The sequence below is a fragment of the Seriola aureovittata genome, chromosome 9 (genome assembly GCF_021018895.1).
Source record: "Seriola aureovittata isolate HTS-2021-v1 ecotype China chromosome 9, ASM2101889v1, whole genome shotgun sequence".
NCBI lineage: Eukaryota > Metazoa > Chordata > Actinopteri > Carangiformes > Carangidae > Seriola > Seriola aureovittata.
In genome coordinates, this window is record NC_079372.1 from 6,163,222 (window position 1) to 6,190,435 (window position 27,214).

A 27,214-nucleotide genomic window follows, 5' to 3' on the forward strand; every position below is an offset into this window, starting at 1 on the left:
ACCACACACAGACACATATACACGCACACACGGCGTGCCTTCCTAAATCAACTATAATACGCTGCAACCTGCAGCCTAGACTTCTAGGTGAACACTTGCTGCAGCATTTGAACAATGAGGTTCTATTACCTGGCAGTGATAATTATACAATATGAACCAAACGAAAGGAGGAGGCAATCTCATGCAGTGTATAAATAACTCGTGGCATGTAAGCAGTTTCACTTTGCTGAGCTTTAATGAATGTTTGGCCACTTGTCCAGCTTCTTCCCTGGTGTCTGTTGCTGTGGCATATCCGCGCTGTGTAATGTGCATGCACAAGATGATATTAAGCTATGTCATGGCAAACGATTCCAAAACAATAAAAGGGGGGAAACGGAAAGGTATCACCAACTTTGTCCTTTCCCTGGCATAGTGGTGAAAATGAGAGGGTGGGAGAGACACTGCGGATGAGAGAAGGAGATCATGGCAGTTTTAATAGAAGTGAGAGACCATAACGTTGATTTAAATATTATCCAGGTGACCACAGTAAGTCAAGGTCATAAAATTCTAATGTCAGGTTCGCCCTGGAAAGCGTTGGGGGTGGATTTTATGATCTGCAAATATAATGTGCTGCAGCAGTAAAGATGCGTTTAAAGGTGTGTGTGGAGGAGGGCTAATCCACATAGTAGAGACTGCAATGTGCAGGCTCCAGCCGAGCCGCTGGGCTGCAAGCTGGAGCAGCCGCCTCCACCCGGGATAATGGAGCTTCATGGGAGCAGGAGATAAGAAAGATGGTGGATAAAGGGACAGCGACCGCGACGGCTGCAGGAACAATAATAACAACAAGCATCGCTGCAAACACGTGGATAACTAAACATGCCGGGAAGACGTCTGCGGAAGCCAAGTGAAGGTAGGACTCAGATTTACGTAATATTTTCACGTCCAGTTTTGGAAAGTATGCCACATCTGTCAGGGAAGCTTGCTTGACAGCTCCTGTGGCACGCATGGTGCATGCCTGCTCACGTCGATAAGTCATATCAAGTTGTTAATCAGCGTGCTGCTGATTTTTGTTTTGTTTTTTTTTCTCACTGGAATCAAAATGCTGGTTGCTGGTTATTTTTGGCATTGTGTTTCTGTAGACGCACTGTGACTGTGAATTTTTAAGTTTGCTTATTTGGAACAGCTGAGTACAAGCTGTGCTGTGCTGTGCTGTGCTGTGCTGCCACACATGGAATTAGAACAATAGCATATTAAGGCTGACACGGTTTTTTATTAGGTAACTAGTCAAGACATGCGTTGCCATAAGTAGTCTACAAACAATGTTAAGCAAGTAGCTTGACTGCAGCCTAGAAGACCATGCAGTGTGTTTTATTGTGATGGTACTCGCCTTTTTTCTCTTTGTGCTGGATAGTGTTAATCCTCACTTGGCTTTTGCATGCATTGTCCTTTCCATGGATTTTAACCCCTTTTTGCGCGAAGCTGAAGCGTGGTTTAGGTAGTTTCATGTTGTTGGGGTTGGCTTCCTGGCTCGGCAACAAGAAACTGCCTTGATTACGTCAGTTCGTCTTCATCAAGGGCACAATTTCCGCTGAATTACCCCCTATAGTCACCCAGGTCCCCGCAAATGGCATTGTAAATGAACTGAGCTGCAATACCTTGGGCAGAGACGTTTTCTTTCTTGCTGTTATTTTGTGGTGGGCTGTAAAACCTTCTGAGGCTCTTAGAAGGAGAATAGGTTGTAAACAACATGGGGTAAAGTTTTAGACTGCGTTGTATTGCATCTGTCATCAGCTGTCTGCCTAAGTTCAGTGGTTTCAGCTGCTCCATGATGATCTGAATAGATATATAGATGTCTCATATTAAACTCTGATTCATTTATCTAAATGAAGCTATGTGTGCAACAGAAAATTGATTTCCATGATCTTATGTGAGCAGTCTTCCTTCTTGTGACTGCTGATCACGACTGTCTGTAAATGTTTTATTTTCCAATATGTTGGAAAGTATTATACCGAAAAGAAACCTAACATTAAAATATATGACAGTATATGATCTAAAATAATGCTTTCTTTGGAAGTAAATGTTTCCCACCAGCCTCGTCACAGTTACGAACACTTACACTTTGTCTTTTATACCCGCAATCATTCACTTATAAATCACATTTTGCAAATTGAGGCCAATTTATTTTTTTGCAGTGAAATATCTGTAAATAGCCCATCGTTATGTGTGTTAAATAGCTTAACTCGTTTATGTCATACTTTAAGTCTTCTTTATCTTATTTTACCGCAACATTTGAAGTGAAACTTTAATTCAGTTTATTTCTCGGCCCGTTAACCAGGAAGATACGTCTATGTACACACACCCCTCTATTTTCAATCTTCTTTAAATTTAGCCTCCACTAGCTTCAGTTTTAAATTGTATTATCGTCCAATAACGCTGAAATGTTTGACTCATTTATTGCACATATGGGTACATTTATTTTTATTGGACAATTATAGCAGACACACTGACAGTCACATGTATAGGCCTAAATGTATTTATGTTTTGCCTTGAACAGTAATTCATTTGATTATTAATAATATTGATGAATAGGCTTATAATGTTTCAGCAATAGTAAAATGAGAGGAAAGGAATAAGGGAAAACAGAAACCTTCAGCAAAGCGTATCTAAAAGAAACATAACTTATTTATGGAATAGTCTGCTGTTGTGGCGCAGCCAGCATCTTTCCTAAGGGGAGTCCAGTGTTTGTACTGGTCACTATTTCCCCTTGTTTTCTCAGCCCCCCTCCCTTTGGCGGTAGTGCAACTGGAAGAGACAGTCTGGAATCCAAAGTCACTTTCATTCAGCTCAGTGAATGAGTGTCTCCCTTGGAATGCATCACTGACAAAGACTTTACAGCGCTGGAAACAGCCCCGAGAGCTGCACAGATTCACCCTAAAACCATATACACATAAAGCAATTTATTTCACTTTGTAGTGGCGCACAGGAACTGAAGCCTTTAGACAGCCACTTCCTTTGGACAGCTCAAGATGTTACTGCCACTGGCATGATCAGACATGAACAAACTATGCTAACGACTTTTCTTCTTCCTTTTTTTCTTCTTTTTTTTGACATAAATTGGGTTTTTCTTGTAAGATATAGGGAAAATGAGCATCACTGACTTTATTTGTAAATCTATTTTTTAAAAGCAGTTACCACACATCTAAATTCAGAAGACAAGGAGCATTTTCTTTCTTTCATTGGAAAATGTTCACATTTTTTATTATTATTTTGAGCATCGTTGGCGAAATGGAACTCCAAACGTGGCTTTTTAGAAAAATTATTTGAATGACAACTCGCCCGATAATTGGGAATAATTTCTATCCACACTGAATGATGTGGAATTCGCAGTCAAAGCTTGATAACGCAGTGACAAGATTCAGGCTAAAACAGTGAGACACAGACTCAGAATTTGTTTTATTTATTTTAAAGATCGTGATCATTGTCCCACGGAAATGACTCCGCCATTTTAATCACGAAGAACTGTATAGGAAGGGAGTGCCAAATATATAGGCTATATTATTGCGACAGGCCTTCTCGCCATGATGATATCGATACTGATCAGCAGTATGTCCTATTTGCTTTGCTGAAAAACAGAGGGATTTGATCAAGTAAAAAAAAGAAGTTGCCTTTGGAACAGTCTGGTATGGGGCTGTATGTAATGAAGATGGGTGTTTGGGTTTTGGATTCTATGACCGTGTAGCCTCATCTGCAGCGGGGATCTTGGACAGAGAGCACTGTACTAGAACAATGCGGATCATTTCGTGGTCTTTCAGCTGATCACACAGTCACTCTGGGATTTGCGGCACTGTCTGTTCAGCATATGGGCCATTATAAATAACTTTTGATTTCCCCTTTAATTTTCCATATGCAGAGATTAAGCGCGGATAACATGATCCAAATGTTGAGTAGATAACCCACTAATTGGTTAAACTGCACTGTGCGTGTGTATGTGTGTGTGTGTGTGTGAGAGAGAGAGAGAGAGCGAGAGACGTTTGATCTGGAGGTTCATGGGCAAATTGACTGTGTTTATATGTTGTGACTATTTCTTGGAGAAAATTGGGCTACATTTAATATCACTGTTATAAGAAGATAACTTGCTTCTCACCCTGTCATTACAGGCAAATGTCACCGTAAAAGAAAGACATGTTACGACACATCTTAAATCGTTCGCTTTTATTCATCCGCCCTGTAATGACACAAACCAGTTGTTCTGTTGGAAGAAAACACCAGCAAACTTCAAATTTTCTTGACAACGAAGATGAATCATATTTACTTTAACACACCCCAACAGCTAATCTGAGCTGCATGTTTATTCTCTCCGCTTTATGATTATAGGCCTAAGGATACAAATAGAGTCGTCTGCAGCGTGTCCAAATCTGCATTCATACATAGATGCTCTGCCTTTAGCCAGTCTGAAGATTTGCTCTTTTATTTCCATGCGGACTGACTCGTTGTCTTAATTGAAGCTGCTTGGTCAATAGTTTTTACTCTCTTGGCATTTTTACCCCAATAGCCGCTTTTAGACCAGCCATGGACTTTTTTCTTCCAAAGTTGTCTGTAGGTATTAGATTAAAGTCTATGTGTTTGAACAGCTGCTTCTGACAATAACTTCAAATTATCATGAAGCGTCAGTCAGTGCACTGCGGCGGCGATGATACACCCAAACTGTGACTCACTGTCAGGTTTTCGTCCATTAGCGCCCACAATAACGGCCAAGGGCTGTAAACAAGCGGCCTGGGTCTAAAACAAAAACAAACACTGTCTACTTTAGTAAAGGTGTTCACACGCGGCCGTTATAGGCCTATCTCTGCGTCATGTGGCACAAGTAGCCTACATCAGTCTAATGCGCATTTGTTCAGTTTTTATCAATGGAAAATATGTAATAGAGAAATGTCACATCCAGGATGTACTGTGGCGTACTGGTGTAGCATCAGCATCAAGCATTGTTGTTATGATCACTGATTACATAGGAATGACTTTGCATTGGAGGTGTAGGGCGTATCCAGTGTATCAATGATTTGTACTAAAATGGAAATGCAGAACAGGTTCTATGTAATCTCGGGCAGACTACGGACAGATGGTATCATATGTCGTACAGGCTGATAAACCTTCAGATGCTAATTTGAGATTTTGGACAATATTTTAAAAAATCAACTCGGTACTAGACGAACGCAGAGTCCTGAGCCAACAGTTTCTTATCATTTGTGTCCTTCTAAACCTTTAAGCATGTACTGTAGCTTTATCTAGGCTATCAGTTTCTAATCTTTATTTTCATATTTTGGTGATAGTGGAGCATATGTTCAATACGAAATAAACAAAGCACTAGCCTACTTGTTGTTTTTCTCACCATATCAGGCTGTTTGTAGGTAAAATGTGAAAGAAGAAGTGAAAGTACTAAAATAGGCTAAGAAAAGGTTTATCAATGCAACAAAGAACCATGGCTATTGCAGTATAATTTTAAATAGCCTCAGTTGCGATTCCAGTTGTGTGAAGACAGAGGTAAGAGAAGGAAACTGCAGAAAAAACAAGCAACAAAGGAATATTTAATGGTGTCTTTTTTTATTATAGCACATAAACATGGATAAACAAGTAGTAAAAAAAGGAATTTCACATTTCTCATTAATAGACACAGACATACACACACACACACACACACACACACACACACACACACACACAAACACGCAAACACTCACACACACACACAGACACACACACACACACACACACACACACACACACACACACACAAACACACACACACACACACACACTGGCGCACACGCCCAGAACAATATAAAGGATTTCACTGGATTACTCTGGACATGGACATAGACTATATAATGTATTTATATGACCATATGTTATTGTAATGAATGGTCACTGAGCACTTTTACATTCAGCTTTAATGGCAGCAGTGGAATTAACGGACTTAGACCTTCAACCTGCAGAAAACACACAAGTGAAAAAGCGATCTGATCTGATCTGAGGTAAACTTAGCAAACGGCTTTATTTCTCCAAACATGTGGCAGAATACTTGAGTCGCCACAGACTTGCGCACTCCAGGACACTGTTTGGCGTTATCCGGGTTAAGGTCTGGCGTCTGGCCTTTTAAATTTCATGGTTGAATCTGAACTCAGCAGCCATGACAAACATCGCACTTGTTAATTCGTCTACTGATTACATTTTCTTTTACGCCACGAAGTCCGAATATTGAATATCACACCAAATAATTCCACGGAGTGAGAAATTATTTTGAATAAAGTTGAATTTATTTTAGACAAATTAGTGACGTCATTTGATCCTTGTATACTGGCGTTGACAAAGACAGGATTTGTTTTCAAATCCCAAGACGTGACTGTAGATATTTTCCTACACGTGTAATCATCACTTGTAAATTGGTATTTATTTTTGAAATTTATATTTTTGGTCTCTCTGGTTAAACAGTCATTCTGCATTTGGCAATTTATGGCACAGTGTGCGCCTATGCAGTTTGAGTTAATATCACTATAGGGAAGTGTGGTCTGTTCGGCCGCACTACTATAATTTCACTTATACGCACGACTGTCAGATCTACACACATGTGCACATTAGTTCCCTCGTCTTAAAGTTCAATTCTCCATTTTTTACCCACCACGTATCCACAACAAACAAAAAAAGATAAAAATGTCAAACATCAAAACAGCAATTACGAACACCATCATACACAGGCGATAACCCCAAACAAACAGCCTGCAACACATCAAAACCACAGAAAAGACATGACTGCTTACACTTCCACACAGGCTAAGATTAAAACTCCAGACAATAACTCGTCAGCATCACCGTTTTGCAAAATGCACCAATGTCACATACATCACAGAAATATAACGTGTACTGCTTTTAGTAGGATTCACTAATGCATCCGCTGTGCTGTTGTCTAGCTCACCCAGTCTGCACTTATGCATTAAACTTTCAATATTTATGTTACAATTAGTCTAATTGTGCTCCCTATGACACCGGTGCCTTCTTCAGTTGCCCCCGCTTCGTCGTATATTAGTATTGTGTTATTTGCTGCGTCGCTGGAACCCTGCAGAAGAAGAGTTCACGGTTGTTTCACAGCCTGCTAACTGACAGGCTACACTAGTATATTGCAGGGCAAAACAATAAACTCCTGCCATTAGATAAAACAGTAGGCTAATGTTATCCCTGCCATCAAAGCTTTCATGTAGTTAGTCCTTTAACGAACCTTTTTACCTCCTTTGCTCTGCAGTCTCTTTCCTGTCCACGGCCTTTTCAGTTTGATATGAATTGTTTCACATGAATACAGTGGTGGTGGTTTTATGTTGAGCGAGGAACCCGGATGCAGTCTTATTAACGACACATTTATGAACAATCAAATGGTCCTCGTTAAAATTTATTGATGGGCATAAAAACATGAACGGTCACTAGCTGAATATAGCCCACTGTAGTGGGCTGCTTGTCAAGAATCTGAATCCCCTCCTCTCCTATCTCCGCAGATCCCATTTAGGAAATGTTTGGTCTGTTGCGCCCTCGTTAAAACCGCGCTAACTTTATTGTTGTAGTATCCTGTATGCCGTATTTTGATTCCCTCTGTCGTCTGTGTGTATGTAGCTACTGTGGAGGCTTCTCTCCCCGTTAAGAAATAAACAGCATTCCACGGGAAGTTATAAAGCCTTCACTTTATCAAATGTGCTGCGGGTTTGATAAAGATAAAACTCGTCAGCGATCCAATAAACACTTTAATGCTGTAATACTATTCCTTGCAGCAACACGGGGCTACGGTAGCTTTTGCCAGACAGAGATTGATTACACCATCAAATAGTGCCTCGCTCGGTTTTAGACGTAATGTGCGCAGGTCTGTTCTGCGACTGGAGAAAGATCCACTATTAGCGCTACAACGGCATCTTTTCTTCATAAAGAAACATGGTTGTTGAAGTTACCTCTAATAACGTCCAAGAAAAAGAGCAAAAGAGCAAATTCTTTAATCCGATTTATGTGCATTGGTATCCCAGGATAAGTGGCGCATTGATCCACTGTACAATTTTTGTGGGGGTAAATATAATCACGTGTCGTTGAGGCAGCCAATAGCAGGCAGGGAAGTGTTGAGAAATAATTACCTGCCTTGATTGTTCTATGGCTAGATAAAAAAAGTACACATACACTCCATATAATAATCGGATGCATGTAAAAGAGTCGGGGAAGCTTCGACATGTCGACCACGGGTCCCATAAGTAATTATTATGTGGACTCCTTGATCAACCATGAAAACGAGGATGTCCTTGCTGCAACTCGGTTTTCGGCGCCCGGTTCGCACTCAGCCGGCCCTCGTCCGACGTCCCTAGTACCGGAGTGTGCCGACTATCCTTCCTGCAGCTTCGCACCCAAGGCACCCGTCTTCTCCACCTCCTGGGCCCCTGTACACTCCCAGTCATCAGTGGTTTACCATCCATACAGTCACCAACCTCACTTAGGCACAGACTCGAGGTATATGCGGTCATGGCTGGAGCCGATTTCAGGCGCCGTGCCTTTCCATGGCTATCCGGGGAACAGCAGGCACTATGGGCTGAAGCCGGACGCATTTCAGGAGCACAGAGCCGGCGAGTGCCTCGGCTCCAGCGGACGGACCTACACGGATTATCTGTACTGCTCATCCACTGACATGCGAGACAAGACGCAGCAGAATGTCTCCTCTCCCGAGTCGGAGCTCCTGGCTCCAGGGAAACATAAAGACGAGAAGCCGGAGCTAGATCCGAGTAAGTTCAAGCTCCTACAGTCTTTTACAACCGGCTGGGAGTTTTGTTTTGGGATTGTGTAAAAGTGATTTTTGCTTAGAGGCATTTTAACGTCCCGCATAAAGTGAAATTATAAGCTGTTTCATCCTCCCTTTTCTGCTCTGCTCTGAATCGCCTCTGCTAGGGGGAAAGCTTTAGGAACTATAAAAGACAAACGCTACTAGGCTAATATTGGGGCTATAAAACCAGACGGGGTTGTAAACATGGACTCAAACCTACAGGAACACGTTGAATTTGGAAGGATTTTGCATGATGTGAAAACCATGCAAGGTGTTCTTTTTTTTACATGAACAACCTAATCCGACATATGAATCAATATTCATCAGCAAATGCCTTATGGTGCTTTTTTACGACCATATTTTGACCCCGTGCCATCACATACGGCACACCAAGCCCCATAAACCGGCTTTCAGTCCTGGCTTTTTTTATGTAGGCCCATCGTGTGAGGAAAAGCCACATTTTGGCTCAGTTTGATCCCCAGTGGTAAAATACACTATTCACCCACATAATAATGGGAAGATGATATGTATATAGTTGCATATGAAAATTTGCTCTCCTATCTGGGTCCAGGACAAATTCTCGACTCTTGCAGCCAACTTGAGGAATGTAGGGACATACTCGAGGACTTTCACCACGGACCTGTAACGGCTTGAACTACGGGCCATTTTTATGGGCCAATAAAGTGAATAAGCGCATTGAGTATTTTACGACGGTGTTACTCACAAGTTAAAGGGACAAGGAAGCAAATCAGTTTAGGCTTGGATAGTCTGGGGCTGAGGATCTTTCCTCTAAATGTTTACTATCACTTTAGCCTTAATTGTAAACACCAAACCTGTGTATGACTTGAAACTGTTTTTAATTGTAGCATCATCTCACGAGCCCAGAGAATTGCTGAAAACACTTAATCTGGTGGTTATTTGTCATTGATTCAGTGTTGATAATGTCACTGTGTTGGCCCTATTGCTATTCTGCCTTTATTATTATTATTATTATTATTATTTTGGTTTTTGTTTGCAGATAATCCTGTGGCAAATTGGATACATGCCCGCTCCACAAGGAAGAAGCGATGCCCTTACACAAAGTACCAGACTCTCGAACTGGAAAAGGAGTTTTTGTTCAATATGTACCTTACTAGAGACCGCCGATACGAGGTCGCGAGGGTCCTGAATCTGACCGAGAGGCAGGTCAAAATCTGGTTTCAGAACCGGCGAATGAAGATGAAGAAAATGAACAAAGAAAAGAACGACAGCAAAGAACAATAATATGGACTGCAGTTAGAAAACAACCATAATAACCACTAGTCACATGGACAGCACAGTTGTACCAAAACACACAATGACCCCCCCCCCCCCCCATCTCTTCATATTTATCACTTTGTTGGATTTTGTATTAACCCTAATTTGGAGACTGTTTGATGCTGATTATGTTTTTTCCAATGCACAATTATGTGTCAACCGTTAAAGAAAAAAAAAGAAAGAAAAAACTTCTAAGGAGAAATTACATTCTGCTTTCACTTCGAAATATATTTGTGTTTTTTTGTAAGAGGAATTATACAAGCGCTGTTTGGATACGTTAAAACTGTCCGAAGAAAGAGAATACTTGAATTCTTTTGAATTTCACAAACCCATAATTTATGATGTGAATGTTTTTTTCATGTTTACTTCCTTTGTACGTTGTTGTGCAGGTGTAGTATTTTGTACAGAAACAAAACATCTGCGATCGGACTTGTCTGTCTTGTATTTTTGTGATAGTTGTTGCTGTATTTGTGCATCTTTTTTTGGACTGTAGTCTACGAGTTTAATTATAGAGTGTAGATATAGACCTCTGCAAATATAAACATAATCACTAAGAGCTTGTATTCTGTATTTATTGTGACTCAGAGTGGGTGTCATGTTTAGTCATTACACGGCTGCACTGAGGGCCTAACAAACATAATCTCATCTATCCTCTCCAGTATTTTGTTGATTTAAAAACCGCAGGAGAGTGGAAGTCACTAAAACCAAGTCATCATTTTACTGGCGAAGCCACATATTGCAAATAGATGAATGATTTGTGAATAATCATGTCTCCACTATTCTTCGTCTCATATGTTTTGGTGGACGGGCAGTCCTCCAAGTACAGCCAAGGCCTAAAACGGGCTCTGCCACCTCAAAAACGGGCGAAGTCGAAAACTTAAACGTGTCAGCGCGGTTAAGACTTAAGCAAGAGAGGGTTGCTTTAATTCAGTGTTGTATTGCTGTAAACTGGGCTCTTAATTAGCCTTCTTTTCAGTCAACAATGTACATTTACAGTTGTGCTCATACTAAGGGACAATCTGTATATACACATCAAATGAACACACACACAGCCGTGTTTGCCTGTTAGAGAAAAAATACATTTCTCCAGAAAACATTAAGAACCGGTTCTGCGGTGGAAAATTCTCCTGCCGATGTGTGTACAGTTTTACTAATGTTGGGCAGCTACAGCAGTAGCCTATAGTTCAATTTAAACTGCACACAAAACATTATTACAGGAGAATATTTATTTATTTAGATATTTATTTAATAGCCAGGATCCATCCCCTATATATGAAAATGAAAGTATCCAAAAACATTTGTGCAAATGTCACATTTCCAAGAACGTAGCTACAACGTAGGCCTACTCGTTGCTAAATATTTCTAAATGAATTGCCTTCTACACAGGCTTGTAGTTCTTTTTTTTTTTTTTTTACGTTCACCGGGTCCATAGACGATCAGAAAATCCGAGTCTGAATTTGAGCAGCTGAGTTTTAAGTGAGAGACAATTTCCCATGTCTCGCGTTTGTTTCCTGGGATAGGTCTAAATTGCCTTTTTGTGGTGGCAAACAATACGGACAGGATGCAGTAATTTCAAAGCCCAATCCAGCGCGTTTCCGCTCGACTCGGACAAAAATGCCAGTTTTACAGCCCCTGTTGGAGCTCGGCTGTTTGTCTCAAATGCAGACGAACAAAGCAAACTCGACTAACTGGCTAGACGTCTGGGCTAAATTACTTTATGGTTTTAATGGACGGTGGTGGTGGACTCGTTCAAAGGAGAGTCATGCGCACTGTTCAGGGGACTTTTGCCTGATCGGCCATCCGCAGCCCCCCTGCACTTCATCACATGAGTGGTCTATTAGCCTACAATTAGATGGGAAAACATCAATAGTTATTGTTGATAAATATGCGTGCTGCAGAGCACTGTAAAGAGCAGGTAGCGGCCATGACAGGAAAACATGCAGCACAACAACTATTTAGAGGTTGTTGTAAAACAGCAGAGACCAAAAGCATGTAGTTACAGATGTGGTGCTAAACAACTGCTTTATTTAAAGAAAAAGACAAGAAACGTGGACGGTATGGATAGATGAGGAGAACCCTGTCTATCCACATCGCAGCTGTTTCTGATTGGTGGATTCATTCAGGTTTAGGGTCACATCTCAACACTAGATGACGCTGTTGATCCACGTTTTGAGCGGGGTCTGTGTGTTGAGGGGCTTTTTTTTCCTTTTTTTTTTACAGCTCTGTGGCTTGGCTGAAGAATGAAGAGTAACCTATCGATGACAAAATGACAGATATGGTCACCCACCGCATTTTGTGTAATAGGCCGCAGAGCAGCACTCCGGAATGCAGCGAGCTGGTTGTTGTGTTGGGCACAGAGTGTGTGCACAAACACGGTTTTTAAAAATGAATTTTTTGATTCATCATAATTTTTTTTTAGTCATTAGTTTCTGTTTTCTTCTGTCCTGTCATGTACATTTTTATTTCAGTTTCTTGTTTAAAAGTCTTATCCCATGTCCGTGAATTTATGAGTTAAATGGGATGTTGTGGTATTTTTTAATTGCCACCCGTTTTGTTCCCATTAAAAATCAGATAATTGGGCTCAGACAGATTCTAGTTTCAGAACAAAGGGCATCAATAGCTACATTTAGCCACGGCATTCTGGCTCTGGATTTTTTGTAGCCTGTTTTATGGTTTTATTTTTCATGGTGTTAATTCAAAAGAAAGAGTAAGTCAATTAAAAGACTTTACTGGAAAAACAAACCAACAAAAAAAGATAATTAATGAAGAGCCAGGAACCACGTTTAAATACAAAAATACTACTTTATTATCAGTCAGTTCATAAACAATTGCATCAGTGACATCACATCAATACAATAAGCAGGGACAACACAACACCAGCAACATTATAGACTTAAAAAAATCTTACATCATACCACAACAAAACGTAATAATAATAATAACAATAATAATAACAACAACAATAATAATAATAATAAAAGTAATAATAGTCAATAATAATAATAATAATGCCCTTATTGTCTCTGCACAGTTTGTTAAAAAAAGAGCTACCTGCTCATTTGTATCACTGATATTTGACGGTCTGCACGAGCAGTACAAAGTCCCCAAGAAGGGTGCAACAATGATTGGCAATCTGCATATTTATAGAGTGTGAAAGGTCTATAAATTCGCCCAGTGCGCCTTTCATATTTTACGATGATGTGTATAAAACGTCAGTAACCCCACAAAAACCACACTGGCATATTTGGAGAGAGAGCCCATACAAGTATTGAGCTGGGAATTGTGCGCGCGCTGATTGTAGCTAAACATCCAATGTAAAATTTTATGAACTCCTCCACGTGGGAGATTTACTGCTCATCCTCGCCGGTTTTACGGGGTCAGTAAGTGGCACCTAGTATTCATAGGTCGTGTTTATATTTGCGTGTGTCGGTGTTTTACAGCGCATGGTGCAAGTGTGTCGCTCTTTATTCGATTACACCGAGGAGGATGTTTTGTCTTAAACTCACACACTATTTCACTCGTCGGCCTGTGTGTCATAGCTTCAGTTTGAGTATTTTTTGTCTTGCTTTATGCCACATTTTGGTCTTTATGAACTCTCAAATGCTATGTTGACCTAGTGGAGCCCATAAAAGGTCACCTCTTTTCTAGAAATGACTGTATAACCTTCAATAGGGCCTGAGAGGGCAAACACCAACTCCTGCTACAACAGCTTTATCCGTTTATAAAGAGGAAACCCTTCCTGCTTTATACACCTCATAACCTCCATGCAAAGACAACAAGCCAAACTATAAATCCAGACTATAGTGGAAATAATGCATCACGTCTCGTAGTCTTTATATCTTGACCATTTCACAACTCCACGATCAGTTTATAACAAAAGCTTTTGTGATAAATATAACATTGATCACATTTAAAGCCTCTTGGGTTGTTGGTTATGATTAGTGCAGCTCCTCTCAAGGTGGATATACGTAGGGCCCACGTCTGACCGGTCGCAGAAAGATGAAGGGGTGGGGGGAGGTTGGAGGAGGGTGGGGGGCGCTTGTGGTGGGGGTGGTTGGGTGGGAAGCTAAAAAAAAAAAAAAAGGAAAAAGAAAGAAAAGAGCAGCGTCTGTGACTGTGCCGGTCGAGCAAGCCAGCTTTAAGCTTAGCTAACGCACATCCAAAGCACATGCCATGAGCCGGGTTTGAGCCCGCAAAACCTGGAAAAAACCACTCACGACTGCGAGAGAAATCCGATGAGAGGAACGGCTCAGAGAGAGTGAGCTGCCGTAGATTGTCCAAAGGGGCAGCGTTTCTCCTAGTTCCGGTTTGTCTGCCTGTGTGCGCTGTGCGAGTTGGGACCCTAAACAAAAGGCTGCCATCATCCTAAAGGAGATATTCAACTGCGAGAGAGCCCGTCTGCTTGATGCTAACTAAACATGAGCTCCTATTTTGTTAACCCTCTTTTTTCTAAGTACAAAGGCGGCGAGTCACTGGAGCCAACTTACTACGACTGCAGGTTTCCACAAAGCGTTGCCCGCAGCCACACGCTGGTTTACGGACCCGGAGCAGCCGCACCGGGCTTTCAGCACCCGTCCCATCATGTGCAGGACTTTTTCCACCACGGGACCACGGGGATCTCCAACCCCGGATACCAGCAAAACCCCTGCGCTTTGGCTTGCCACGGAGACGCAACGAAATTTTATGGATATGAAGCCCTTCCGAGGCAAACGCTTTATGGTACCCAGCAAGACGCAAGCCTAGCGCAATACCCAGACTGTAAATCGTCGAGCAGCTCTAACCCCGGAGAAGGACAAGGCCACTTAAATCAAAACTCCTCTCCCAGTCTTATGTTTCCTTGGATGAGACCCCACGGTCAGAATCATACAATTATTTCCTATTCTTTCTGTGTTACTCGGTGCGCGCGCGTGTGTGCGTCAGCGTGTGTCTGCCCGTGTGTTTGTGTGCATGTGTGCTAAATATGCCTGAGTATATATATGAGCGTGTCTCTAAACTATAAAATGAAATAAGTCAGGGAACATGATGGGGCACATACAACCTGTACTGCAGGCTGCTGTTGCTCTGCAGCACATGTCCATACAGGGCTGAACTGCTGCTTTCAAAAGTGCCTTTAAAACACTGAATTGCTGATCACAGCTCATGACACCAGCTCTTTGAAGTCAATTATCGTTCACATAAGATATTTCAAGAACTCTAAACGCACTAGGGGGAAGGATGAATAAGCCATAGTTTAAAATATGATCGCACCACACACACCAGTAAGCATGCAGAGTGACAGGAGGGGTTAGCTGAAACACAACATGCCCGATTATCCAGAATCCGGGTTTTAAGGGTTTGGGGGTAATTTGACCCACAGGCCCAATGTGGCTCAGGCTCATAGAGCCATAACCATAAGGGCTTTGTAGATATTAGCTCTTCCATTCATGGATCATCCTGTTGAGGCTATCAGGCTACATTAACTCCACACAGGTGTAAGCCTCATTTTTATCTGCTCAGAGAGATATCTATCATGAGCCTGTCCCCATATGTTGTTACAGTTAAGCTTTACCCCATCTCTCTCTTTTCCTACTTTTTCCTCCCTCCTTATTCTTACTCCTGTGTGTGTCACTCTGTGTGTGTGAGTGTGGGTCTGAAAATCTTAATCAGGCTTGTATAGGCCCTGTTGCTAGTGAGGAAAACCACACGAATTTCTGTAAACAAGCTCAAACTAAAATAGAATAGAATATGTGAGTTCTGTTTGTAGGAATTTGGCATTAATAATTTAAATTGATAAAAATATGAATTCATTATTGTTATCCATGCTTTTAAAAAACAGAAATACATTGTCTCCTCATACTCACCCAGTAACTCTTTAGTGGAGCGGGTGTAAAAGTTGCATCAGGCAGCTGATCACTCCTGCACAGAACTGTGAATGGCACAAACATGAGTGAAAATGATCATTACTTAGAAGACAATTATTTTGAAATCCCACACTGTGTGTCTGGGATATGTGCGGCCTAATAGATATTACTGTTGATGTACACAACTTACACTTTAAATAAACCCTCCCCCCGCTCTTTATGAGTGAATGTGAACTATGAGGGTGAACGCTAATGAAGGAGCTGAATGATTAGTGTTCATGCTGAAGGGGAAAAAAAGTAAATGCAGAATTAATGATCATCATCTGCATGTTTTTCTGGGGGACCGTGGTCAGTCCAGCTAACCTCTGGCTTTATTTCATTCAAGCCCCAGGAAGACGGAATGGGAGGCAAACCTACAGTCGCTACCAAACTCTTGAACTGGAGAAGGAGTTTCTCTTCAACCCTTACCTGACCCGCAAGAGAAGGATCGAGGTGTCCCACGCCCTGAGCCTCACCGAGCGGCAGGTGAAGATTTGGTTTCAGAACAGGAGGATGAAGTGGAAAAAAGAGAACAACAAAGACAAGTTTCCGGGTCAGAGAGGAGAGGCTGAAGCCGAGGCCGAGGAAGAGGGCAACGAGGACGGTGAAGGGGAAGAAGCAGAAGAGAAAGAAGCGGAAGAGAAAGAGGAGACCAAGGAGTGATTTTATGGTCCTTTTTATGGTTATATGGCTGAAAAAGAGAAAAAAAGAGAGGTCCCATAAACAGACGACGAGTCACAAGGAGGCAGAGAGCGTCAACTTTATGACCACCCTTTCATTTTGTCAAGAGGGGAACAGGAATCCCACCAATATTGCTGTCATAAATAGACAAAATTCTCCCCTCTCACGATTATAACATGATCCGCATTGCCATTTGGATTCTTCTGTAGAAGCTACACACGCCTGTAGCACATTTTCTTTGGTAGGACTGTCGCCCTTGCAAAAAAACAAAAGGGGGTAAATTAAAACGCATGTTAGATGGAAAATGGCTTAGCTATTTTTTACAAATTTGCTTTTAATAATAACTGTATCAAAAGCATAGCCAAACAAGATCAAAAATGACCAACGCCGACCTGTGTTGTAAATAGATTATAGCCTACATTTAAAAAGAACATCATTTCAGAGTAACCTTTGCGAAATTGTAAGTGAAATGTAGGCCTATAACTTAGTAGTGAGTGTTCAGACATCATCGCAGCAGTTACATTGGCTATCAGCCCATGTATAAAACACAAGTTTTATTATTCTAATTGTTACTGTTACTGTTTTACTTGTTTTCATGTGAATGGCCTAGACAAAGATAGCCATTAGCTCCTCAGACATCTTTTTCTAGGATTACCAGGGAAATGCAATCGTTTGAAATCCTTTGATGCTACCTAAACCTGGGGAAATTGCAATAGAGATTTCTGAATATAGAGATTTCATATGGTTTTAATTTTAAAGTGTTCTATATCAACCTTATATTATTAAGTTATGTATGTAGCATTTACCCAATATACAATATACACTTGTTGAAGACAATTTGTGAGTCTTGGGAAGACAATTAGCTCAAAGCCAAGCAAACAATGTTGAGATTGTACCACGGCACTACCTAAACTCAGAGCCTTGCCTTTGCAGAATTTCTATTCCATACTTATGGCATCGCTCTGATTTGATTGCAAGCTATTTCCCCAACAACTAAAACTGCCTATAACGCACATGTACTGTGTATGATAATACCTGCTACAATTACAACGATTTTAAAGTAAGGGAATTTTTATTTTAATGTGCTGGTGATATAGCGTAGTTGTTTTGCACTGAATATAATCTTTATGTACGTCTTGTTATATATTGATGTTAACAGTATGCTCGTTTCCTGGTGTTTCTCCTGTGAAAGACGGAATTGTGTGTCCCCGCCATTGTTGATGTAAAATCACAAATAAACAAGATGGCTCACAATCATTTCTGTTTATTTATTTTTTATTGATATTACAGCCTCGGTTACTGGAAGTATTGCCTCTTCCGCCCATACACACACACACACACACACACACAGACATAAAAAAAAGAAAACTGATGCGCATACATACGTGAACTGAAAAGCGAAGTCACAGTCCAATGTAATATGTAGTCTACACATTTATTTTATTGTTTTGCCACTTCGCTGCTTTTCTGTTTAACAAGTTATAAACTTTCAGACGCCGTAGAAACCCTCAGAGCTCAATACAGCACTCAGTTTTCGGGAACACTTCCAGCTGTAATTTAGTTCAAATAATATGAGCAATTCAACGAGGAAATGGCGGAACATGCAACAATGTTGATGTTTTGATGATGCTTTGATTTTCAGCCCATATGCGCTCAAATCATCTGCTGGCGGCGGCAGGAGGGAGGGGAGCTCTCTAGCATATTGAATCACCTCTTGTGTAAAGTTTGTCTAATTTAAACTTTGCAACTTATTCGATTAAAAAAAAAAAAAACCCGCCAGACCTGCATCTGCAGATGTATCCCTTTACCTTTTAAGGAAAGGCTGTGAATCCCATTCACAGCATGCGTACTCCCAAAAGCCTTAGTCGTATTTGATTCATCCTCTTAATAAGAAACTTCGTCTCTTCAGGGAGGACACGAAGCTTTTCTTAATGAATTTCGGGATGAATAATGGCTGTTTGAGGTGAGATTAACAAACATCTGTTTATGTGTTATCGTGCTATGTTAATAATCAGACTAAATAATGGCAAAGCATGAGGGAGGCTTTATCTGTCTATACCATGCAGGGTGTTGGTGTCCAGACAAACCGAGTGAGAGGCCAAGTGCAGGTAACACCTTGTGCTTCCTCTCCTGCAGCTGCTGCTCACTTTATGATGACCGTTTAGACTAAACTGAGAGGAGCAGTCACCATAAAATGTGAGGGGGCTAACATTATACGCATCCTAAACAGCACAACATGCCTCAAACACACATCAGTGTAGGTCACTTGAAGTGTTGTTACAGTTGCTAAAACACCAGTTCTCACTCTATTATAGCCTATTAATAGAAATGTGATCCCTCTTTTCCAAAACATGTAATTTGACCTCTTCCTCTTCCACCTAGTGTTTGAAGCAGAATTTCACTGAAATAGCCTTGGAGCTGTATCTTTCATTTGAAGGCCAAAAACACGCTGCTTTCCCTAAACCTTTTGCTCACTTTTTTATTTTCAAAATGTGGCTAAATGTATTCTGGGAGCTGCTTTTCAACTAATTAGCAGCGTCGTCTCTCCGTGTAGTTGTTTCAGTCTCAAGCATCTAAATTATTCAAAGATCCTGGTGCGTCTAGTCTGTCTGCTTTTGATCCGCTCAGTTATATTATTGTACTATAGGCTGCTGTTACAATAAGCCGAAGTGATCCATTCAATGTGTATATAAGACAGTGTGGATGCAAATACTTGACACTGGAGACTCATATGAGTGTTAGGAGACTGTTGGAATAGTGTTTATTTACTGGGCCCATGTTTAAATTTAATCATAAGTGTTTATTTATTTATTTGTTATTTAAAGGTAGAGTGTTGGATTTGGAAAATTAATAGAAAAATACAATTATACAATTTTTAGAAACAGAAAAAAAGAAAAGAGCAGTTAACTGTTTCATTTATATTTTAATTGATTATATTTTTTATTTATTTATATTTTTTCCCAGTAAAACTAACTCGTAAAGATAAACATAACATTTATTGTGTTTGATTGGTAAAGCTGCTGGTGTCCTCTAACGAATGAAATCGGATCGAAAGTACAGTGGTACAGGATTTTTGATTGAATTTTATCTCTGAAAATTGTAGAATATGCAACCTTTTTTTAATTCAGGATTTCTCCTTGATGTAAGAATATAATAGCAGGAAATAGAATTTGATATCACAAAAGCAAACAGGTCTTGCAGATGTTCTGTTTAGGGTTCTTTTCCCCTGAGTGAAGCAATGTTGCGTCAAAGCGCAGGCTTTTCACTCAGGGTGTTTATTTCTCTATTTGCCTGTAGTCTTTAGAAAATTCCGGATGTGTCCCCAAGTCACAGCTATTCTGCAGCCCGGATGGGCCCTTTGTGTGTGTGTGTGAGTTTGTGTGTGTGTGTGTGTGTGTGTTTGTACTTTTACCACAGGGTTGACATTACCAATAAAGTTTAGTGTACCTGCTGTAAACTTTATTGGCGGTGTAAAGGCACGGCTCGGATTGGGTTCTGCATCTTTTGTCTGTGTGTGCCGAGGCTCAGTGTGGAGATCACGGCCTGCAAGGACAAGATGCACCGCTCATCCAAGTATGTAACACACATTTCTTTGATCATTTATTTTATTCGTTGCTGATACGAGGCTCCATGTCATGTATTTCTCTTAAAAAGAAAGCAAGGGGTCTTGCGCTGTGGGATTTACTGATACAACCTTCGTGTTAGGCTCAAATGAAAAGATTTCTCCTCTTTTGTCCTCTTCATCCTCAATCCTCTTATTCTGGTATTTTTAAAACGTATTTCGATGCAGTATATTTGCTGAAAGTGAAGAAATTCTCTCACAAAGCCAGTGCTCGGCTCATGTTCTCCATATTTCTAAGATGGAAAATTTATGCCCGTGTTTTCAAAAGACATATTTTTTTCCTTCTTTTTGTGCAAAACATAGTATCTGGTTGGACGTCTGAACCTGATTTACAATGCGTGTTGATTCCCTGTCATGAGATTTGCTAGCAGATGTGGTGTGGTACTCCTTTGCAGCCTTAAACTCCACCTTACCTGCTTTTCCAGTTTTTTTTTAAACGGTACCTTGAAGCCACTTAGTTAAATCTATCATCATTTTGATGTTGCCTGGCACCTGGAGCTTGTATCTGACGCTGGATGTGTGGAGCAGTACAACCTGACATCTGATCACTGTCATGTAATCCACCCTGAGAGCCAGTGAGTGAGACACAGGCCCTAATATGGAAGTATAGTTTAGCCTAATTGAAGTTTAATTAGACATCTCTCTCTCTCGCTCTCTCCCTCTCTCTCTCTCGCTCCATGTCTCATATGCCTCTCTCTGTCTCTTTTCCTGTCTCTCCCCTCCCTCCCGCTCTTTCTCACACACACTTTTATTTCCCGTTGGCTTGGCTACATGATGGCATAAGCTTGTCTACCAAGGCAACTGTCATTTTTTTTGACGCACGTCTAATTTGTGACATATGGGAAATTTCAGCATCGCGCGTCATATCTTGTGGCCATTTTTAGGTTTGTGAAATCGAAAAAAAAAGAACGGGAAAGATGGGTGCAAACATTCCTGGTTGTTAAAGGGAGAAATTTACAGCTGAGTAATAAAAGTTTACGACTGAATCCTCTCTGCGATTGGCTGCAGCAAGCCACGTGGCACACGCTCTATGAACATGAACTTTATGCTGTTGTCTATTCTCTGGTCCTTCCCTTGTATCAGCAGCAGACTAAGCTGGGGCGTAGAAACGCCTTTTTTTCTTTACTCTAATATAAAAACACTACACTGTCATTTTGGCGCTGCTTCGTGTGATATTCATCCGATCTCCGACTTCCTGACAGAGGGATCTTCGGGACAGTCGCCGCCTCTACCAACCGCTGCCTGCGTCTATCCCCCCCCCCCCCGGAGGCAATAAAGCCTCGACTCGGTAGGGAAAAGGAGCAAGCAAGCAAACCTGCGAGAAAAAGACTTTTCCCGGCATCAGACACCCCGCCTCCATAAGCTCCTTATCGCCGGGGATGTGAGGACAGCCAGCAGCAACACGGGAGATGTGCGCGCTGTGTTGATATTTCCCACTCGCCATCGTGACCCCTCAGCTGCCTTGCTGGACAACAGAGAGGCTACAAACTACGGAGAGCCTGCTGGGGTAAGATTACACATTTCTCTGTTGCTCTCTCTCTGTGTTTTCGTGTTTTGTTTGACGATCAGCTGGTCATTTCTTGGCTGAGATGATGAATGATGCAGAGGCGTGAGTGTGTGAGCTCATGAGAAGGTGGAAGTGTCTGTTCCGTGTAGTGTTGACCTGACCTGTAGCCTGGGAAGCTGCTGTTGCCCAGAGCGACTGCCATTGTACCTCTGTGGCTGGTGTAGCAGCACCTGCGTGTGCACTAGCTCACGTTAGCTGAGCATTGTAGAGATGCTGTGCCAGTCTGTTGTAATAAATTGCCTGCTGATAGTAAACTTTCTCATCACTCATAGGCCCTTGTGACCAGGCAGTGACAAACTGCGTCCAGAGCTGCCTGATGTGCTCTAATTATTTCTTGTCCCCATGCTTGTTGTCACTTGTTCTATCCAGTCTGTGCCAAGAACCGGAATGAGATCTAAATGCAGCTTCACGCACGCGCGTGTCACACACACACACACACACACACACACACACACACACACACCACACACACACACACACAGGCTAGAGTATGTACACACTGACACACGCAGATAGCTCTCAGCAGTGCCCCCTAGCGACCAGAAGCGATAGCATGTGGAGGTGGGCGGGTGTTGGGGCTTGTTGTTTATGGCCGCTGGATTTCGGCGGCGGTTCACTGCGGATGTCAGCTGACCCAGCTGATACACACACTCCTCGGGTAACTGCACGAGCTGACAAGCACGAGTGTTTCCGAGTGTCTGCTTTTCTTGTTTGTTATGACTTTGGAAGGAGGAAGGAGGGATCTGTCTGCTTCATTGTTTTTGTTCTGATGCAATGAGATGCAGTGATCTGTGGCCAATGAGGCATCGGGCTCTGTGACATAATCACTGACGACAGTGTGAGGAGTTAGCATGTCATTTTATTTACATCATGAGCAGAAACCATCACAATTGTCCTCATTGTCAACAAAACCACCACCAATAATAAAAGGCATTTAACCCGAGCGAGCAGGGCGACAGAGCTGCGCTCAGTCTGTATGAATGGTGCCAACTAGTTGGGATCAAATAAACTTCAGTAACTGGGTTTCTTGCCAAGATTTGAGAAACAAACAATAAACAAAAATTCTAAATATCCTCAGCATGTGACAAACAGATAAGAGAGAGATAGATAGAGAGAGAGAGAGAGAGAGAGAGAGAGAGAGAGAGAGAGAGAGAGAAAGAGACTGTGAGTGTGTGTGTGTGTGTGTGTGTGTGTGTGTGTGTGTGTGTGTGTGTGTAAAGGCAAAAAATATGGTATGCAGGAGCGGCCTGCATTGTATCCCAAAATAAAGTTGGTGTGTGTGTGTGTGTGTGTGTGTGTGTGTGTGTGTGTGTGTGTGTGTGTGTGTGTGTGTGTGTGTGTGTGTGTGTGTGTGTGTGTGTGTGTGTGTGTGTGTGTGTGTGTGTGCATTTGAAGTTGAAAGTGTTTGTTTAATCGAGGCTCGGCTTGGTGAAACGCCCCCTCTGTGTTTTATTATTGTCTGTACAGAGACAAAATATAGTTTGTGTTGTAAAGTGGTTTCATGTGTTTCTGTCCCCTGCTGAAGCGCAGCGGTCCCGCGTCTCAGTCTTGTAAAACTATTGGCAAAGCCTCGTTCTGGAAGCCTTTAAAGTCTTATAACCTACTGTTACACACGTTGTTTGCTTTTCCCTTATGAAACATTGTTGTTGCAATGGATCGTGTCCGCTGCTGCCCAGTATCCATGCCTGCAGGGAGAGAAAGAGAGGGAGAGAGGGAGAGAGAGAGTCCATTTAATGCATGCCATTTGGGTTGTTAGGTAAATCTTGGTTTAAAATAAGAGGGGAAAACCACAGTCTATTGTTTTGCCCTGCAGTGTTTTAAAAACCAGAGATAGGTTCACATAAAACTCCATGAAGTCATGAATCTGTCCGCATCACCACATTTAGAACCTCACTTACAAATCCCGACAGGACCAAAATTTTGCCTACTAATGGTCATAATTTATGATGTGTGGATCAACATGCGCTCATTGGGCAACAGCTCTCTGAGTGCTTAACGAGCATAAAGTCGAACACTTCCGGACATTAATTGGGCTGGCCAGCGATGGTAAAGTGCTTATAGAGGGCTTTACATTGTTAGTATGTGAATTACTCCTTATTAGTAAGGTTAGAAGCGGGGGAGAGGAAAAAGCATCAGAGGCTGACCAGACGTTGCCTCCCTCGCTGTGTTTTTAATCATGGCTGATAATGTAGGAAATTTTACAGGTCCCATATAACTAATACTGAGTGATGTTGTGATGTTGGATATTGATGCACATCTGTAGGCATGCAGAGAAGCGGTATAGATTCATGGGAGTGGATGGGCCCTGTTGTGCTGCAGGGGAGAAGGCTGTAAAAGTCAGGCCTTCAGCAGAGAATCTAATTAAAGCGTAAATTTAAATCTGACCCAGCATGTTAATAAGGAACATTTAACACCAGCAAATGCAATAATAATAATGATAATAATAAATAATAACAATAATAATAATAACGATAATAATAATAATAATGATAATATAACAAAAACTTGCGTTACGCATGATCTTTTTCTTACGTTTCAATGCAAATTCACGTAGATAACTACAAATGAAGAGCACATACTGTTCATTAATGAATTATTAATGCTGATTATTAATTTTACTGGTTAGTACTTAGTACCAGGCTATTGTTAATAATTAATTATTTTCGTCTTAGACCCTCTTGGTTCTTGCGCTTATCGCCGGTCATAATATCCTGTGTAAGATCGTGGAAACGTGGACCAAACGGCCTCTTTCGCTCCTGCATCAAAAGCCGCGCATGTGATTTGCCTCACGGGCCGCAATAAAACAATAAAACACGAGGGAAAGAATGACCTTTCTAATTCTGCACACTGGCACAACCTCTGCTGCATTCCAGCCGCTCCAGTCTACACATTGGCTTCACTGTTCAGCCTTTATTTACAACCTGAACTTTATGGACCAGCGTGTTTTTTTGGGGGGGAGGTTGTGAATTACAATTAGCCTAAGGAAGATCAGTGTTTTGAAACCCAAATTTCATTTAATATATTTTTAGTTGGAATCCTCTATTAATTCTTAGAGCTTTTTTTCATAAACGATGGCCTGGTGATGACACAAAGAAACTGTTATAATGAAACAAAGACTTTCGCACATGTTGTTTCTGACATCGTGAGCATGACAAATTAAGAAACTAACACCGACTACAAAACACTACATTCATCACATTTTCTGCTTCATTTCTTTTGTTTGAATTAAATCCAAATTTCATGTCGCAGGTAGAGTGGTGAATTCACGTTTTAATGTCTTCAACACTTTGTGTTTGTCCCCCCTCTGGGCTGAAAATAGCCCAGTTGTATATAAATTGGGACTCCGAGTATTTTCATCCTGCTACATGTGTTTGTTTTTACCGCGTCATCAAAAGACTCGTCTCTTAATATCAAAAAGAAGAAGAGAAAATAATCCCAGGTCAGCTGTAGAGGGACAAGACAGCCTCCAACTTTTGCGCTTCATTTGCCTCAAATCTGTGCGGCGCGGATGTCACATATGGCCATGGATATGGTGAAGGGAAACTTTTATTGCACCAGCTACTTCCTCCTCTTTGTTCTTGTCTCTTTTATGGTCTATCCAGGATCCCAAACAACAGACCAAACAGTGTTGCACGTTTAGGTTGCAAGTATTCACCCCATTGAAGAAATCAATGAGGTGGACCAATAGGCTGTTGTAGCCAGAGCGACTGCGTTTTGAGCAGACATTTTCAATAACTGCATTGATTATTTTATTGATATCTATTATGACCTGTTGCGAAAAGCGAAGATATAACGTGAAATTTGTAGTTTCAAATGAACGTGTGTAGTTTATTTTCTATTTAGTTTTAACGCGTCTGACATTTGAAAATAAAATGCTTTAGAGGCGTAAAAATGTGCTCTGGTCCACTGGACAAAAAGTCATTTAATTACGTTGATTACAGAAAAGTGAGCGTGAGAGACGCTGTCGTCTATAATGTCATTCATGTGGGTTTTTACGCATTTAGAGGCAGCACATTTCGCTCAGACAAGCTGCTTAAGTTTTGCTAGATTTCTTTCCTCTTTTTTTTTAATTGCAAAACACCTCGAAAGTAATTTCCAAACCCATCATTTACTGCTGAGATAATTATCGGTTCCCCTTTCCTCTGTGTTGTGTGTGTCAGAGGAATGTCCAAGTATAATCAGAACAGGAGAAATAGACTAGAACATCTGCATAGGCATTTGAACACGTTGCGTTTTTACTGTAATTTCAACTCTTACTTGTGCGCGTAAAATTGAAAGTATACTCTTTATTGTTATGAGTTAAAGAGACTGTACCTGAGAGCCATCAGCTCATAGTGAACAGTTGACCTGTGGACGGTTTTGTCTGTCGCGTGCTGGACAGTCGCATAACTCACTAGATTTTTCAAGAGAGTGGCAGAAATGAGCTTCTCAGACGCAGTTCTGGACTAGTCGACTGGACCTATATACGCTTTCCCCCCTTTGCTTTATGCCTCCACATGCTGTGCGGGGCTTTCATTGCTGAGCTTGTTGAGATTGCTGCTCGTGTTGCAGGGCTTTGCTGCAGAGATAGTTGTTGGTGAGCTGGGGAACGTCACTTGTTTTATTGCCCTCACAGAAGAGACACCATAAACGCATTCTTACCACCTACACCCTCCCCCAGTCCACTGCAAAAACATGGAGATTGCTCACATGCCAGATAATTCATACACAATGGAAACATTAACAGTATGTTGGAAACTCGTCGACATGGCTGACATAAACAATAAATGGCCATTTTCATTTTAGTTCCCGTAGAAAAAGGCTGCGCGTCCTGCGGGATGAGACCACGTATAGATATTGTTGCTTATATATCTCTGCAGTGGGGTTGTGCAATTAAAAGTGAATTTTGGACAACACACACACACACACACACACACACACACACACACACACACACACACACACACACACACACACACAAAATACAACAACTCAATATCTCAGTTCAGGGTTTTGCATTAAATCTCAGTAAATGGTTTTAAAACTTAATTAGCCTTTAAGATACATGTAAACACGAGTTCCTGTGTATTTCAATGCAAATCCTCCGGCTTCCTTTGAATGTGATCACTGCACTGAGTGACACCGGCCACACTTTGCATCATACTTCCTCTTTAAACGCCACATCTCTTAAAGTCCAAAATCTCTCACACAGCCAGGCTGTATAGTGTGTCACTCCAACTCTACGTTGTGTTTATCGGCATTTAGCACTAATGTTCAAGCTCTGAGCTAAAAGCTACAGTTTCTCCTCAACTCCTGCCTCTCAATTGGTGGAGAATGGTCAGCTGACATTGTCATATTGTCTCTCACCGAGCCAAGCC

At 41.4% G+C, this 27,214-nt stretch overlaps 2 protein-coding genes across 2 annotated transcripts; both read left to right on the forward strand.

The window, feature by feature from the left end:
- The first annotated feature begins 8,087 nt into the window (after nucleotides 1-8,087).
- Nucleotides 8,088-10,664, forward strand: hoxc9a (homeobox C9a). The gene is made up of 2 exons (XM_056384196.1): nucleotides 8,088-8,774; nucleotides 9,831-10,664. The coding sequence occupies exons 1-2, from the start codon at nucleotides 8,231-8,233 to the stop codon at nucleotides 10,073-10,075; spliced, it is 789 nt and encodes a 262-aa protein (XP_056240171.1). The 5' UTR covers nucleotides 8,088-8,230; the 3' UTR covers nucleotides 10,076-10,664.
- A 3,544-nt stretch (nucleotides 10,665-14,208) lies between these two features.
- On the forward strand, nucleotides 14,209-17,925 carry hoxc8a (homeobox C8a). Its single transcript, XM_056384198.1, has 2 exons — nucleotides 14,209-14,962; nucleotides 16,334-17,925. The coding sequence occupies exons 1-2, from the start codon at nucleotides 14,527-14,529 to the stop codon at nucleotides 16,648-16,650; spliced, it is 753 nt and encodes a 250-aa protein (XP_056240173.1). The 5' UTR covers nucleotides 14,209-14,526; the 3' UTR covers nucleotides 16,651-17,925.
- Nucleotides 17,926-27,214: the final 9,289 nt, after the last annotated feature.